The sequence below is a fragment of the Psammomys obesus genome, unplaced genomic scaffold, assembly GCF_907164565.1.
Source record: "Psammomys obesus unplaced genomic scaffold, mPsaObe1.curated_primary_1811, whole genome shotgun sequence".
NCBI lineage: Eukaryota > Metazoa > Chordata > Mammalia > Rodentia > Muridae > Psammomys > Psammomys obesus.
The window spans coordinates 17,259,237-17,277,248 of NW_026590062.1; the positions used below are offsets into that span (position 1 = coordinate 17,259,237).

The following is an 18,012-nucleotide window of genomic DNA, read 5'->3' on the forward strand; positions in this document are numbered from 1 at the left end:
TCTATCTATCTATCTATCTATCTATCTATCTATCTATCTATCTATCTCTCCTTCCATGTGGCCAAGAGCTGCTTCCAATGAACCTGCATTATATACTTTAACTTGAGTCCAACGCCCTCATTCCCACCTCGAGACCCCTTCCTAGCTCCTCATTTTTTAATCAAAGAAAAAGGGATGAATGTTATTCCAATAGCTTGCTTCAAGTTTGCCACCAGCAGGTGCTCACCAGGTGTGTGCCAGGTAAAGAGAACCTGCCCACCATCCCACTCTTTCTCTTACTCCTCTCTCTCTAGAGCTCTCTTTCTCTCTGCCTCTCTCTGTCCTTCTCTGCCCTCGTGACTCTGTCCCCATCCTTCTGCCTGCCTGTCTACATCCTCTGTCCCTTCTCCAGGCCCCGACTCCTCTCCCCTTTCCCTTCTCTCAAAGTAACAGAGACAGGTGGAGGGAAAGGTGATAAAGTCTCCATACAGGAAGATATGACTTCTAGTTTCTGCAGCAATGGGCTCCTCTGCCCTTTACTTCCTTCCCAGTGCAAAGGGGATAACAGGAACCTTACGGAATGCCATGTGAGGGAACATTCTAGCAAGTAGAGTGTTCCATGCTGGGCTGCCACTTGGGAGAAGAGGTCTTTGGAAGAACCCCACACTCTATGGGGCTGACATGCCACTTGAGGCTTCCTGGGTTCCTGGTGTTTATCATTGGGGCCTGCCAATGGCAAATGGATATGGCAGAAGGAAGCACAGTGAGCATGAAGTCCTGAGCCTGGAAGATACCCCATACATGAAGATACAGTCTCCTGGACTCAGTTCCCATATTGTAGTCCCCTCCTCTGCATAGGCTTCATGCCCAAATCCTTCCTGTACAGGAGGGTTGGGGTAGGACTATGGGGTAGGCCTTATGCCTAACAGAGTGGGATTTGCTCTTGAGACTTGTGCACCCAAGACTCGTAGCCCTCCCTGACCATAGAGAATGGTAAGCACGCTGCACCCTAGGATCAAGGCTGAGGACTCACACACAGGTGACTGGGGGGCTCTTGTAGAAACTGTTAGGATATCAGGGCTGCTGGCAACCTGAAAGCGACTTTAAAAATAGAGTGTCAAGCAAAAACTATGAACAGGCAACAGCAAATCGATGAGGTAATTATTCTAAACCGAGTAAATTAACTTGACAAGCAGAGGCAGATCACTTGAGCTTTTTCTGCCCCTGGAACCTTCTAGGCTGTACCTGGGTGAGGAAGTAGGCTCATGGGGGTCAGGGACATTTCCATTCATCTTCCATCTGAGGGGTGGGGGAGCCTAGGTCTGTCCCCTGCTTACTGTGGACTGACCATGAGGGGCCTTTTCTTCTTCACTCTACCCTCAGACCTATGGCCTTCAGTGGTCATGGTTGCTGGTCCGTCTCCAGCTCTCATACCCAGCCAAGGCTTTCACTCCTATCTCACTATCCTATCTCTTGGCATCTGCAGAACCAAGGCTGCCACCGTGCCTACCATATCTATACTCCTATCACCACCTTCTACCCACCACCTCTCCCAGAGCCCAGCCAGGAGGCGCCTTCATCCGCTACCTCTTCCTGCAGAAATGCCACCAAGTGCTGGCCCTGTTTGGCCTCAGAGATAAGTGTACCCTAGAATAGCAGGTTGATGCCAGCAGATCCACCATGGGAGGCACTGTCCTCTATGCCCTCAAGTGTCCACCCTGGACTGGTTTTCCTGCCCACTGTCAACATGAGTATCACTGTCTTTGTTCCAGGTTGACAGCCAAGGCTGTTGCTGTGTTGCTACCCATCCTGGGAACCTCATGGGTGTTTGGGGTGCTTGCTGTCAGTGACCGAGCCCTGGTCTTTCAGTACATGTTTGCTGTACTCAACTCCTTGCAGGTAAGAAGAACCCGCAGGCCAATAGGTAGGCAACACTGTCGGCTCCCGCCATCCCTGCTGGGTATGAACATCAAAGCCCAGTTAAGATGGAGCCTGGTGTCCTCTGCTTAGAAGTTGCCGTGATGGTTATGGTCTTTGCCCTTCCTTGAATTGAGCCATCTCAAAATCCCCCTTCAGTGGGGCTGTGGACCTCAGGCTCCAGGTCACAGCAAACTCCCATGAGCTGTGCCCACACTGTGCACGTGTGATGGAGGGACTTTGTATCAATGTGCGGCTTTGATATGCTCTCTCTCTTCCTTCTCAGGGCCTCTTCATCTTCCTCTTTCACTGTCTCCTGAACTCAGAGGTATGTCCATCCCAAGTAGCTTTTTCGTCCATAAGGGCGCAGAGAGAAGGGTGGCATTGTCCAGGGTCGTACATCCTTGTCAGACTTTGTTTGAGAACCACTCTGACGTGGACATTGGTACCAGCTTTCATGCCCTGCCCTTACTTTGGGTGCTTGAGGCTCACATCACAGCAAGTCTCTAGAACAGTGGTTCTCAACCTGTGGATCATGACCCCTTTGGGAGTAAAATGAGCCTTTCAAAGGGGTCCCTGAGACCATCAGAAAACATAGATATTTATGTTATGATTCATAATGGTAGCAAAATCATAGGTATGGAGTAGCAATCATAGTTTTATGGCTGGGGTCGCCACAACATGAAGCACTGTATGGAAGGGTGGCAGCACTGGCAAGTTTGAGAACCACTGGTCTAGAGGGTATTGGCAGTGACCCCTGAGAGTTTGCTCTGTCAACTTCTGGAGTTCCCTCTAAGGCTCTTTCTTTTGCCTTTGAAGGTGAGAGCTGCCTTCAAGCACAAGACCAAGGTCTGGTCCCTCACGAGCAGCTCTGCCCGTACTGCAAACACAAAGCCCTTCAGTTCAGACACCGTGAGTACACTGTGACATGTCTTCTTGAGGCCCTTGCCTTTGCTTCACCAAACCAATTCCAAATGCCTTCCTCCTTCCCCTCACCATCCTCAGGGATCTGGTTACTGTGGCCGTCAACCTGGCTGCAAGCCTGCTTCTCAGGTAGACATAGCTTCTGATTGATAGAGGATGCATGCTACTGCAAGCCATTGTTTAAACACAGAGCCCCCACAGCTCCCTCTTCTCCAGGCTGCTGGAAGGGCCTAGCATGCGACGTAGGCTACTTATGTGCTAACCCCTTGCTCTAGAGCAGTGGTCCTCAACCTTCCCAATACTGCGACCCTTTAATACAGTTTCTCATGTTGTGGTGACCCCAACCAGAAAGTTATTCTTGTTGCTACTCCAGAACTATAATTTTGCTACTGTTATGAATCATGGTGTAAATATCTGATATCCAGCCTATCTGACCCACAAAGGGGTCTTGACCCACAGGTTGAGAACCACTGCTCTAGTGTTTTGTTTTTTTTTTTTTTTCCCCAATGTCACTGATTCATGGTCAAACTGCCACCTCAGCTGTTTGCCTAATGGCTATTGCCTGTCCCCTTCGTGGGGATAAACAGCTCATGAGAACAAAGATGAAGCCTGGCTTTGTCTAACAGCCCTGTAAGTCCCTGGTATGTGGCATGTTCCATGAAGAGTGCTCACCTGACTGGTGATGAGCTAAGAGCCTGGGCTTGGTTGAGTAGGAACCTGCACAGGGTTCTCTGGTATGGACTCTGGGTGTCCAGAGCCTTCTGTCTCAGATGTGGGGTCCTGGATCCTCACATGGCCCAGGCCCAAAGCACTCACATGAAATGAGTTCTACCCCTCGAAACTGTCTTCACACCTCACTTTGTGTTTTGTAGGTCAATGGGACACGGCCAGGCACCGTATCTACCAAGTTAAGCCCATGGGATAAGAGCAGCCATTCTGCCCACCGTGTGGACCTATCCGCCGTGTGACCAGAGAGGCTACCACTCAAAACAAGTGCCTTCCCTGAAGCAGAGAAAAAAAATGTACACCCTGCCTCCATCGTGGGTTCCTCTCCTCCCTGCTGCCTCAACATGGGATAACGGCCCCTACCAATGACTGCGTAGAATGTCCTGCCTCGCACTGCAAGTTGACTCAGGGTTGTGTGGCCAGCGATGGCGTGGCCCTCCTTCCCTGGCATGGTGGGCACCAGGGCACAATGTAGCTTATGGCAACACTAAGTGTGAACCTCCCTTGTTTCCAGTGCACAGAGCACCGTGCCAGCTAGGCTGTGGTAAATGAGATGTTAGGATGCAGATACAAGAGGGCAAAGCCTCAGCCTTGATGGAAACTTGGAGTCTTGAGAGATGCTCAAGGTCAATGGAGGAAGCTGAGTTATGTGGGGGGGAATGAGGCCAGCATCAGTTGGAATGCACGTCGTCTCTGTAAGGGGACACTGATTGAGACACCACATCCCCTAGCTGTACAACCAGTTCTGGGGTCTCTGCCTTTGCCTGTCTGGAGTCACCCACTAACTCGTAGATGGAGCTTTGTGAAGACAGCCTTAAGGAGCCACTGCATGGGGACTGACTCAGTCTGTTCCTTGTAAGCTGAGCCTCACTGGACCTAAAGTCAGCCTTAGAATGCCCTTTTCAGACATGAGCGTCTCTACTGTCCATTGCTGCCTCCTCTAGGGCTGCACTCCCCTGATGGGTCCCCCTTCTCCCGCATCTCCTGGTTTTCTGGGGTGTAGCTACCCCTAGGGTCTGCTCTCGTATTGCTTAGACATGCCACCTCGGTGTAAGAGCCAATGAGGCACTAGACAGCTTAGACATCTGATGTCCCTCATCCCATGTCACATACCAGACCAACCACGCTATGGAGGCAAGTCCCCGGTGCTGGGCAGGGTGGCCACTGGAGGCTCTTGGGTTGGTGTGAATGGACAGAATCAGACTCAGCCCTGGGAAGTTCAGTCATTGTGACAACTGCCTGTGAACAAGGTCCTCATGTGAGTGGGGATCACAGAGAGTTATGGAGCAGGCTGTGAAGAGCCAACTAGTGTGCAGGAACCTGTGTCTGTGACATGTGTAGCCCAGATACTGGAAACCCCTCACTTCCCATGACATTCTCGAGCCCCTTCTTATCCACACTTACTTGGCTTTAGGATATGTTTCCATTTAGTTCTATGGATTTTTTTTTTTTTTTGTCTTTTCTTTTCTCCACTGTAATGAAATAGAGCCAGGGCCTGGCACAGGTAGGCAAGCACTCCACACTGAGCCACATCCCAGCCCCTAAGTGACAGGCCCTTGCATGCATAGGAACAGACTTTGTTCTGTCCAAGCCAGATCTTAAATCTTATTAGCCAAATGGGCCCCTGTGACTCACCCTCCTGCAGCCGCTTTGGCCAGTGCAGGGTGAGGCCATGCTGAGACTCTGTGTTTGGTGACAAGTCCTGTCTCTAGAATGTGCGTGGTCACTGCTCAGCATCTCACCATTCCTCAAGCCAGACACCAGTGACCTAGGGTCAGGCCAGCTCTGCTGAGCTCCCAGTAGTGAGAACACTGTATCCCTCCCATGTATGCTGGGCTCCCACTAAGGCAAGGCATGCCAGGAGTGTCTTCATTCCTGATGGGATTCAGTTGCTGGCTTTTTGTAATACTCACTCTTATGTAGCTGACATACTAAGAAAAGTCAAGCGCAAAACCTATCTCGGCTTCCCATTTCCAGTGAGTGAAAGTGTGTGTTTATTTATAGGCTACCTACTTTGCTCCCGCAATTGTTTATTATCTCTGTGTAATTTGGCCCCACATAAATTAGAAATAATGGTGTGTGTGAGTAGTTTACAGCAGAGGGAACATGATGAGTTGCTGCTATAGTGAAGACATGTTGTGATTTTGATGAAATAAACTCTTAATGTCCTTAACTAGAGTGTCGCACTTCACAATCTGGTTGGTGGCACCTGAGCAGGGTGGTGTCACCAAAGTTTCAGCACAGGGGTGGGGGTGAGCATCCTGGGGCAAACAGCCGGCTTGGGAAGGAAGGGGACGACAGAGGGGAATCTCTGGCTTGGGTCCTCCTAGGCTGTTTGCTGCAGTCAAACAGTCCTTCCAAATGCATTTCCTCATTGGCTGCAGCACAGGTCTGCTTTATTCTGCTAAAATTAGCTCTCGGTGGCAGACTTGTGTTGAGTTAATACCTGAGGGTTTGGCTGATGTGCAACCTAGTGGATGTTTGATTCCACCGGCCTCGCTCTACTGTAGGTCCAGCCTGCTGAACTGTAGTCACTCATCGGCCAATGGGTTGTGAGTTACAGTCACAGTAAGAGATTGATAGCAGCAGCAATGATCAAACAACCATAACAGCGTCAGAAGAGGTGTGACTCTGATCTGTCTCTTAATGCACCACATTTGTGTTTTCTTCCTGGGAGGGTGTGAGGTGACAAAATGGCTGTGAGACCAAACGAAGCCTGTTGATGACCTGGGTATCCTAACATGGCCTTAGCCTCCTAGATGAGCATTATCTGAACCAATCACAGTTGATCTCATGATCAAGGCTGCTGAGTGACTGGCAGGGGGAAGCATATATGCAATGGGTGTGACAGACCAAAAAGTAGGGGACATATACAGTGTGGACGCAAGACTTCCTGTGGGCAGGAAACACGTAAGCACAGATGCTGGCCACTAATGGGTCAATCTGATCTATGCACTTTCTTATTTCTGAAGAAACCCACCATTTCCTGTGAGGAAGGCATGCTGAGTGTGGGTTCCCCAGTCAGCTTGTCTGCGACAGACTTTATTCTCTTTTTCTTCCTAGGATGCTTTTGCTAGAATCTTATAAACAAACACCTGTGTGTTTTCATCTTTCAATTGCTCAAATATTACCCACCTCCACCTTTCTGGGCAGAGTGGGAAGAATTCTCTTTGTGATGCTATTCCTGATGCCTTGTGGGTAAGCTGGGCTCCCCTGCCTTCTGACTTAAGGAGTTTACTTGGGATTTGTACAGTTCGAATGACATGTCTTGTTTGACTTTCTGAGTGTGTGTATGTATTGTTCTATTCAGGTTTCCTGTATCTGTGGCTGATGTGTTGGGAAGTTCTTGATCATTTCCATTTATTTCACCCATTTTAATTTAAAAGATATTATTTAAATTTTTTTATGTATATAGGTTTTTGGTTTGCATGTATGTCTGTGCACCATGTGTGTTCAGTACCCAAGAAGGCCAGAAGAGGACATTGATCTCCTGGAACTGGAGTTACAAATGGTTGTAGGACACTATGTGGGTACTAGGAATCCAACACCAGTCCTCTGCAAAAGCAGAAAGTGCCCTTAGGCACTGAGCCATCTCTCTAGCTCCTATGTTTATTTTAAAAATTACATTGAGAGAGATAAAGACACAGAGCCCATGCTGGAGCTTATTGTGGAATTGGAGGACAATGTGCAGGAGTTGGTTTTCTCTTCCACAGTGCCCCTTCTGGTGATCAGTTCAGGTCCTCAGGCTTCAAGTATCTACCAGTTGAGCTGCTCACTGGCCCACTCATCCTTTATTGTTTTTACACACACACACACACACACACACACACACACGCACACGCATACGCACATGCACATGCACATGCACGCGCACGCATTTTGCAGCCTCTTCCCAAGTTCACACTGCTTCCTCTTTCATAGCTGCCTTACAGCGCCCACTCCTGGGTGCTCTTGTAGCATCTTCTCTTCTCTTTGTTTCAGTCAGCTTCCCAGCAGGAGCTACCCACTCTTTCGCTGGCTGCCTGGAGTCTCAGTGGCTCTCAGAGGCCTCTGTACCGCAGTGGAATTTTAACTTGGGGCATTTCATCTTGATAGTCACTTTCATGTTTGCCTATAGACCTCTCCATCTGCCTTGCATACTTTGTTTTTTTTTCCTTGATGGCGATAAACATACTAATCACAGGAGCTTGTTTATTTATTTGAGTTTAAAAGGCAGGGTTTCTCTGTGTAGCCCTGGCTGTTCTGGAACTCTATAGACCAGGCTGGCCTCGAACTCAGAGATCGTCTTGCCTCTCCCTCCTGATTGCTGGGATTAAAGGCGTATGCCAACACTTTGGGCTCCTTCTGGTGATTTCAACTGCACTTTTCCTCTAAATCTGTTTCTGACAGCCATGTTGTTTTCTTGCCCTGAGGACATCTCCACATTCTCAGTGTTGAATCTGGCCACGTTTGTTCTGGTCTGGGGGAGGCGAGTGAGGCTTAGAGAGAATGTGAGGTTGCCATTATTCTGGTGAGCAGCCTGACCTTCTTGTAGCTGTAGCTGTAGCAGATTCCTCTAGTCCAGGTTTATGGTTTTGCCTGATACTTCAGATGTTTCCTGCATAACTCCTACCCCACTCCCCCAATCTGAATCTTTAGCTCATGAGGGTGGAGGAAATGACCTGTGACCCAGTCATTCTGTGGGTCTCTGTTTAGTGCAGTGGTTCTCAACCTGTGGGTCGTGACCCCCATGGGGGAGGGGCTCGAATATCAGATACCCTGTATATCAGATATTTACATAACAATTCACAACAAATTTACAGTTATGGAGTAGCACCAAATTAATTTTATGGTTGGGGTCATCACAACATGGGGAAGTGCATTAAAAAGGCTCGGCTTTAGGAAGGTTGAGAACCACTGACCTAGTGTGTCAATCCTCATGCGTAAGCGAGTCCCCTGGCAGGGTGTGGCTGTATGAAGCACTTTCCCAGTTAGCACGTTGCTCCTGGCAGCACGCCTGCCTGCGGTAGCAGTCACCTGTAGTTCACAGCCCTCCCGCTGCCAGCTCCTCGTACTGCACGGCCACAGCGCAATTTAACCACCCAGGGGAGAACTCCTCCTCCCACTCTTGGCGTTTTCTTACTGTTCGCTGGGATGTGGGGTGGGGGTGGGGCATAAGAGCAACTGGCCAGCTAACCTGGCGACCAGCTGTCCCCAACACTCAGTGCTGCATTTGTTCAGAGCGCTTGTGGAGTCAGCCCTAGAGCACTGGGCGGGCAGGAGTCTAGAATCCCCAAGCCACCCGGGTCAGATGCCAGCCTGGCAGAATGGTGTTTGAAACAGAAACGGCTCCTGGGTTCCCGCCAGCACAGGCTGAACTTCTGCCGAGGTTTACTTCATAAACAAGAGTTAGCTGTGGCCGCTGCCAACTCCATTCCCAGTGTCACAGTGTGGCGCCCTGTATAGCTGACACTGAGCTTCCCTGAATGCCACCTGTCCCTTCCTCCTTGCCATGTGACTCAGGACAGGAGACCTGGCCAGTTTGGAGGAATACCCTTGTTAGTCTAAAATGTCCTTGCTCTGGTCAGTGAGATGGGTTAGTGGTTAAAACGCTTGCTACACAACCTTGATGACCTGAGTTTGACCCCCAGAACCCACAGTGAAAAAGAGAACTGACTTCTAAAAAAAGGCCTCTGACCACACGTGTGCCCCTGTTCACACACTCCAGGGAAAGTAATAAAAACCTGAAGTGCCCTCTGTTATTTCATCCTTTCTAGGGACTGGCATAGCAGCTCTTCAGCCTCTGAGGTACAGGGGTGGCTGTCCCTATTTCCCAGGGACACCCAGAGGCCATGGGTGGTACAGAGAAGTTTCCAGCTACACTGGTCAGTGAGAATGGCTGGGAGAAGTCCAGGTCCCTGACTGGGGCACAGATGTGCTTGGATGCACCATGAAGCCCCTTGGGGGCACTGCTGGGAGAGAACAGGGCCCATGGTCACTGCTGGGGCCTGAAAATAGCACTATGACAGGAAGGACTGCCACATACACCATCTCTGGCTTGGAGCTGAGGCAGCGTTCCCAGGATACCACTTGTGGCCTTTGCAAGTTAGGAACCCTCCTCCTCCTCCTCCTCCTCCTCCTCCTCCTCCTCCTCCTCCTCCCCTCCTCCTTCTTCTCCTCCTCCTCCCCCTCCTCCTCCTCCCTTCTTCTTCTTCTTCTTCTTCTTCTTCTTCTTCTTCTTCTTCTTCTCTCTCTCTCTCTCTCTCTCTCTCTCTCTCTCAGGAAGGCTGCACTTAGAGGAGATTTAATCAGGAAGAAAAGATGGGCCTAATGGAGTGTGTTCAGGAAACGAGAATCCTGGCGCCTCCCGCCCCCAGCTCAGCTGTTCTGTAATTGGCTCCACAGCCTCTTCCGCATCCTTTGGGCTTGCTGCTCTGAGCTCACCTATGCTGTGTGTGGCCTTCTGCTCTGTGCTCGCCTGCGTTTGCAGCTCTCCAAGCTTCCTTGTGTTAAGTCTAAGGGAACAGCAGTCCCCTGCTCTTGCTGTGTGCCATGGATGGACATTGGGCAGGCTCCTTCCACATGGGCTGGGGCTGGTGCACACAATGTCCTTTCTCTCCTCTGGCCATGCTGGGAGAGCATCTTTGCCTCTCCTAGAATGCACCACCCCAGGGTACAAGCTGTGGCTACTGTGATTGAGTGTGAGGCTGGTGTCCAAGTTGGGAGGGGCAGTCAGACTAGAGTCAGGTGTGGCATGGCGGTTTTCCTGCCTTAGGCTGATGAAATGTTAATATAGAGGGTGAGCACCAATAGCCATGAAACATAGGGGGTGCAAGACAGAGCAGGAGGCTGCTCAGTAGTAAGCAGAAGGCTGGTCCTGGATTGTGTTCTCTGCTTCAGTTTGTTAGGGAAGCAAGTCTTTGTCCTGTCTCAGCTCCTATGGCCTGGGGTTCTCAGTCACTCACAGCTGGCTCATTTTTGTTCTGACTCAACTGTCACTTGAGGAGGGCTTTCTGGCCATATGTGGGCTGGCTGCAGAGAGCAGCTCCCTGCAGCTGATGCTTAGCCACACCCTTCAGTGTGCCCCATGCCCACAGTCCCCTTATGGCTCTCTCTTCACACACAAGCCTCCCATGGCCCTCCCCTAAGCATACGGTGTACCTGGGGTCCCATGTGTCCATTCCTTCACTGTGCAGTACATCCCATAGTCCCCTGCGGTCCCCATTGTGTCCCAGGAGCAGATGCTCCTCTCTGGTCTTTGCAGTTCTGAAGGCAGTGGGGTACGCCATGGCACAGAGCCCCAACTCTTGGGCAGCAGTGCACAGAGTGCTCCCGCCTCTAGAACGACTTGGGTGTGTTGTGTGCCTACCCAGGACATCCATACAACCCTTGGCAGTTGGGTTGTAGATATAGAGAGTCTCTAGGGAACAAGGGCTTTCCCAGCCCTCTTCAGCCTCAAGGTAGAGCTAGAGAGTCACCTGCAGTCATCTGGTGCCCCATGAGCTTCCTGCCAGGGTACAACTGCCTGAGAGAGGCAGCTGGACAACAGTGGGTGACAGCGGAATGTGCCAGTAGGGGCACTGGCAGTCTGTCTGCACTCTTCCTCACCTGCCTATCAGGGTACTGACTCGGTATGGAGCCATCCATTTCCCCTAAAAGCTTAATGGCAAAAGTGTCATGGTAGTGTCCCCTGAGATGCGCTTCTGGTTTCCCACTGAGCCATGGCTTTTCTTTGCCTTTTCCAACTGTTTGTGGCTCAGTTCTCTGCAGGCTCCTAATTGGGCCTCATGGCGCCCTAACAAGGCCCCCAGGGGTATGAAACATACTACAGGCAGGAAGGCTGGGAGCTTCCACCAGGAGGGTAGATAGGGACACAACTTTGAATACTCAGAGATTGCGTGACCTCATCATAAACCCGAGGCACTCTCTCTCTCATATATATATATATATTTTTTTTTCTTTCTTTTTCTTTCAGTCTCTCACCTACCTGGCTCAAAGTTTTCAGCTCAAATGTCATTTCCTGGAGACACCTTCCCTGGACCTCTGTGTCAAATCTTCAGAGCCTGATGGGGAATTGTCAGGCTTCCTTCAGCAATCTCCTGTAGACAGGAAGCTCCTCAGGGGCCAGGCCAGGATGGCTCTGTCCTGCAGACTTTACATCTACAGCAGCACAGATGGAGCCTGGAAGCGGTAGAAACTTCGAAGTTTGTGTCGTGTGACACAAGGTACCGCTCCACCCAGGTCCTTGCTGGGCTCCTAGGGTGAGTTACACACTCCATGAGATCCAGCAAATGAGCTGTAACCAGCACATAATTACCCTCCAAGGGGCCTGCGTCCCTTTTCCTCCTAACTACATTTGTGCATTATGGGCTCATAATTAAAACGACGATGAGCATCACTGCACAGACCACGCACGGGAGGTGAGCGACACAGCTGATGCTGGAGGGAAACACGCTTAGTGCTGGGAACTGCGACTCATCTCTGAAGCATGCACTTTGTTCTAGAGAACCAAAATTGACTTTGATGTCCTTTGAGAGCTTTAATACCTTTATAATTCACACAGGAACCCCACACCCTTTCTTAACTCTCCAAAGAGAGAGCACAGGGGACAGGCGACACACTGGGAGGAGCACCGAGGGACAGCTCAGTTGGAGTCACTATAAGGGATTGTCTAACTCCCAGTCCTCTCCCACAGAGCATGGTCATGGGGTGCCTGAAATCCACATGTGCAGAGTGGGGTGCCAGAGCCTGGGCAGCAGCGTTCACATCCAGGGAGTCCAAAACCCAGGCTGTGCTGTCGCCACAGGCCACCACTTCTGCTAGGACTGTGTCCTGGTTCCTGGATCCCAAGCAGCAGACTGGGACCCTGGACAGTTCAAATGGCAGGCTCCCATTTGCTCATTTATCCTTTACACCCCACTTTATAGACAAGGAAATTAATTAGTTAGTTACACACCCAGGAAGCCAGGGACTCCAAATCCACTTGCATCATGCCTTTCTGCGCTGGCTTCAGGGACCTTGACCATCCATGGTCCACGGCCTCCCTGGCCTCCTTGTGGGAGTGCTGGGAGATAGCACAGCCGCATCACTTCACTGGGAAAGATGCAAAGATGGACAGCCAGAGCAGCATCACTCCCACGGCTCACACAGCATCCTGAGGGCCCTTTAATAATGCAGGAAGCAGGTGTTTTTTGTTTTTGTTTTTGTTTTTCACGAGTGCCAGCCAAGTTAAAGCTTCCAGAGGCTTCCTGGGACTTGTGCTCTCTCACATCTGGACTCAGCAGTCACACACCCCAGTTGCAGCGCACTTCCAGGAAGAGCACGGGTGCGGGGCCAAGCATGGGCAGCAGAACGCGACAGGAAGATTTATGTCGATGTCAACCAGGACTGTCTGCATAAGCATATTTTTTAATCTAGGAAATAAAGGCTTCGCTGCAAAGCATTCACTGAACCACTGACACTGGGAAATGAGTCAGCTCCCACGTATTACACATGCCCACTAACCACAGGCTCTGTGGAGCCTGTGCATGCCACCTGTGTGACAATGGCTGGACTTCCTATGAGTGTTGTATTGAGGTGTGAGTGGCTTGTGTGTGTTGTCCACATCACGTGTGCCTAAGCTGCCCTGTTAACAGAATGTGTCACCATCTTGAGTCCCTCGCACATGTCTTTGCATTGGTGTTTCTCTGGGGCACCCGTTTCTTCCTGCCTTACCCCGTGTGTCACACGGAGGAACACAGGGCTGGTCTGGGCGATTTTTGTGCATTTCTTGGGTCTGGTCTCTGGGTGTGTGAGTGTGGGATCCCTGTGTCTGCTGCAGCCTGTTCTCGCTGTCACTGGCAGGTGTGACTGTGGGGTCACTTACATGCGCTGTGTGTGTATGCCGGTGGCTCCAGTATGTGTGCTCTCCGCAGCTCACCGTGGTGTTGGGTATGCCACTTCTAACGACCACATCTATGTTATCTTGGTGTGACCCAGATGTATCACCCCTGTGAAGGCTGCCCATGAGTAGTTCCCTTATAGAACCCCACTCTCTCCGTATGCTGTAGGGTGAGCTGAGGCGAAGGTTTCAGGGGACCCCAGGTTCTCCAACTCCTTGCCGTGGGTTTCTGGTAACTGGCAGAGGCTAACAGCATCACCAAGATTGGCCTCCCATCTCCTGATCTTCTAGACAGCACTCTCTTCAGCTCTTGGGATCTGGGCTCTGAAGCTAAGCTCTCTCTCCTCTCGGAGACAGTCTGGAGGCCTGCCTGGCTGAGGTACGCTATGAGGACAGGTCCTAGGCAGCAATATCTTCTCTATCAGAAACCTCCAAGGACTCCAGCCCCAGTGGGCAGACCCTCTCCAGCCAGCTCCCTTCCCTCTGTCTGACCAGGATAGACACAGAAAGCACAGATGGACAATGAAGTCTTGGATCCTGGTTCAGGGAACAACACTCTTTGGGGACATTAAGATTTCTTGATGTCTCTGCCTCATCCCCAGGGCATGAGCCATGGCCCCTTTCAGGATCAGAAATGCTTGACAGGGTCTCAGGCTCCCAGAATAAAGATTTTCCTAGAAAAAAAAAATGGTGCCCTTCACAGAAGCATACCATGTTCTGTTGGCAGAACCCTGGGTATCAAGAGCAGACAGAACCTGGGCACCTGCTTCTCACCTTCAGTGTGGCCCATCGTATCAGAGCCCATGTTGTTGCCTTCAAGCCACCCACACATACCCAGCCCTTGCCTGCTTCCAAGGACCTCTCAGCCTTCCTCAGGCCCTTCGATGGCATGACCCTCTGGAAAATGCCCCTGTGTGGTGGAGAGCCATGTCCCGACTATATCCTCTCACATCCCATATCCGGTAGGTCTGGAATAGGCTGTGCTTCAGTGGGTCCCGGGCCCTGGGTGGATTCTGAGTCTGTATGCTAAGTATTTAGGCTACAGCTTCAGAAGCTGACCGATTATCCACTGCTGAAAGCCAGGCTATCAGAGAGCGGCAGGCTGTGTATGCGTGCACTCCTGTGAAACCCTAGTCCTGGGATTTTCTGCTTCATTCGGGAACCAGAGACACAGCCTAATGACATCGGGAGCTTTGAGACACACGCTCAGAGTACTGAGCTCCTGGTGGAGTCTCCAGGGAGCAAATGGGATTTCGGCAGCTCCAGTCCTACCCAGAGGAGGGGGGATACAAGCTCTAGGGAGACAGCGGAGGCTTTATGAGGAAAAGAGTCCAGACCTCGTGACCTTTGGCCCACCACATTAGCAGTCAACCAGGAGGACCCAGAATGTGTCTGACTGGAAAGGAAGCATGCAGGTCTCTGTGAGGCTCTGAGAACGTGTGTGCGTGTTAACATTCCCTCACACGAATCTCTCAAGCTTCTCTCATATCAGCTGCAGCTGCTTCCGCCTCTGAACCCCTTGGCAGTCAGTGTCAACACCAGAGACTTTACTTTATTCCATTTTTTGTCCTATCCCTCCTGAAATAAAGGGCTTCTGCATTGAGGCTACACTGAAACTTCTTGAGGCTACAGGTGACTTCTGGAGTGTGCTCCATCATAGCCCTGCTTATCAGGAGTGGAGATGGTGGTGGCCTGGTCCTGCATTGACCACAGTGAGCATAGAACCTCTCGTCATCAGAGATGGGCAGGTGCCATGGCTAGGAGCTGTTCTCATTTCCTTTCTGTGCCTGTGATAAAACACTCTGACCTAAGGCAACTTAGGGGTCATATTTACCTAGCCTTCTTGTACAAGACTTAGCATCACCTGCTGGGGAATGACACCACCCGCAGTGGGCTGACCCTTCTACATCAATTATTAATCAAGAACCCCCCCCCCAAAGACATTCTCACAGGCCAATCTGACCTAGGCAATTCCTCAATGGAGGCTTTTTTCTCAGATGACTATAGGCTGTCTCAGGGTGACAATCAATGCTAACTAGGACAGAGACTGGACACTCTTAAGGACAGATACTTGGAAACCATTATGGCCACCATCCTCTTTAGCATCTTTTACCAAAGAAGGTCTATCTTGTGATAGAAAAGAAGCATGGCCAGCAGGAAAGTGACACATGCCCTTCTTCGAGCCTCTCACTCTGCTTTTGTCAGGTTTAGCCATCACTCAGGATCCTACATCCCGGGGCTTAGAGCTGGAAGTCTCTTGTGCAAGGATTAGGGTTTATCTACCGTTTGCATCTGGTGTGTCTGATTCGTTAGTTCTGCTGTGTTTATTCCTTATCCTTAGCAATCATTCTTTAAAAATTTCATGCATATTTCATTTTTGGCTTCGAAGACCCCTGGAGAAATTGACAAAGCTCCACAGAGGTGGGTGGCTCTCCATCAAGGGAGGTTCTCCAGGATGGCAATGGGGAAGGGAGTATCCCAGGAGAAGAAACCAGGAAGTTTAGGCTTGGAGTGGGAACACAGTAGGGTGGGATGGAGCTGCTGCAGGGAAAAGGGTAGGAGATGGGGGTGGGCAGTAATGTTGCCAGGAGAAAGCCTTCTGCCTCTGTGGAGATGGAGTAACGATAATATCAGGATTTATTCAGAGGTTTATGAAAGGGACTCTGGCTGTTTGATTTTTAAGAAGGTGTTTTTTTTTTTCTGAACATAGATTGCACACAAGGTTACATGCCAGAAGGGCCCTCATATGTTCATTTAACTTTGTCTGTGCCTAGAAAGGTGAAGTCATTCCCAATGCTTGAAAGCTGAGTTTTGGCCTAGAATTCCTATTCCTAATTTTCTTGTTCTCACCCACTGGCCATCATTGACAGGTATGAAAGACCCACACACACTTCAAAGGGGACCAGCTCAGTCGACATCTGTCCACTGTACCTCACAAACACACATCTGAGGGTATCCTGAGGTTCTCATAGCGCACAGACGTCAAGTTTAGTGGTGAGCCTTCGGAAGCTGTTGACCTTGGGAAATTTGACCTTTTAGTCAGGTGAGATGGGCAGAGAAGCCCTCTTCAATCATGGTTCATTTTGTGAGTTAAAATGGAGTCAGGTGAGCCTCCACCTCAACTCCAGTCACAAGCTGTGGTTGGCAGAACAATGGACCCTCAGGCATCCACCACAATCCCCAGAATCTATGAGAATGTCACCAGTTCGAGGAAAAGATACTTTGTGATCTGGGCTATAGAACTGTTTATCACAAGGAGCTTGGAGGACCCAGGGTGAAACAGTGTCACCACATGGCCCTTCCGGGAGGGTAATCATCTTAGACGGACCACACCAACAAACAAGAAGGAAGTGGCAGCTTTGAGGACAGAGGAGATGCAAGCCACCGTGAACACAAAGACCCAGTAAGTTTGTAGAGCCTTAGCTGGCAGCCATCAGGGAAGAGGGAGCTCAGTGGTAAAACCAGAGGCACTATGAGAGCTTCCCCTCAGATCTCCAGAGAGGAGAGAAACCCACTGACACCTTGTGTTGAGTTGTGACCTCTGTGTCCGATTTCTGACCTATTAAGCAGCAAGAAAATACATAGGTGAGTTTTGAAGGTGGCAATGGGAAAGTGATGTGGGAGGCCATATTTCTGCAAGTAGAAGAAAACTGCTCTTAGCCTATAGACCATGATGGCTGCCAACCCCAGAGGCGGAGTGTGTGTGCGTCAGGGGTGGAACATTGTCGGGGGTGGGGCTGACCTTGAGATTGACAGGAGTCAGGTGAGAGAAGGGCGTGTCCAGGAGGGACCAGCTCCGCTCCTGCAGAGTCCTGACAGGCCCACCAAATGAGCCAGGACCCTGTGAGTGAGTCCCCACCCTGCAGGGGCAATGCTGCCATTTCTAAACAAGCTTGGTGGAGGCCCAGCAGTTGCCGCCTGGCACGGAAAGCTCTTGGATCTGCCAGAGTGTTTTCGTTTTCTGTTACGATTACCATGTTTTGTGCTTTTCCCGTCCCGACTGTGAAAACCATACATCTAAAGATTGATTTTGTTAAGAAAACTGCTCTTTATGATCTGGGCTTTCACACATTCACCGGCTCCCGGGGGCCATTTATCCTCTCGCTGGCAGGTCGGAGCCACACACCATCACTTACAGAGCAGCGGGGAATTCCTCTCTGTCATACTACTAGTTCAGGCGCGAGTCCCCCGAACACTGTCTGCATCCTGTGGGGAGAAGCACAGTTCTTTCCGGCGGCCCATGTGGATTTTGTGATGACAGCCGGTGTCCAGGACAAGACCTTGGCTGAGTGGACTCTAGACTTTGACCCCCTTGCCTGAGGTAAGACTTCACTGGCCTTGGTGGCTGCACTGGGGCCAGGCCTCTCTGGTGTGGAGTGTGAGCAAATTAAACTCATGTAGCAGAGATTCAGGGGAGGCAAAGTCAGTGAGATGTGAGGTGGTGACATCTGCTCAGCCGGAGTCCCAGCTGGAGGCTAATTTGACTTCATCTAAAATATTTTGAATTCCATTTCCAGATAATTAATGCTTTCTCATCCATGTGTCAAATCTCAGCTGTGTCCCTTGGTGTCCAGCCTCACTATTGGCTTCTCCTTACATCTGGGAGG

At 50.5% G+C, this 18,012-nt stretch overlaps 1 protein-coding gene across 2 annotated transcripts in view; it reads left to right on the forward strand.

Moving 5' to 3' along the window:
• The window catches only part of Adgrd1 (adhesion G protein-coupled receptor D1), a 112,086-nt gene extending 106,373 nt beyond the window's left edge, over window positions 1-5,713 (forward strand). For both annotated transcript variants that reach the window (XM_055606125.1, XM_055606126.1), the window contains 4 exons: window positions 1,752-1,878; window positions 2,183-2,224; window positions 2,716-2,808; window positions 3,693-5,713. In XM_055606125.1, coding sequence (XP_055462100.1) covers window positions 1,752-1,878; window positions 2,183-2,224; window positions 2,716-2,808; window positions 3,693-3,788 — 358 coding nt within the window. In that variant the 3' untranslated portion in view covers window positions 3,789-5,713. The remainder of the gene's footprint in view (window positions 1-1,751; window positions 1,879-2,182; window positions 2,225-2,715; window positions 2,809-3,692) is intronic.
• Window positions 5,714-18,012: the final 12,299 nt, after the last annotated feature.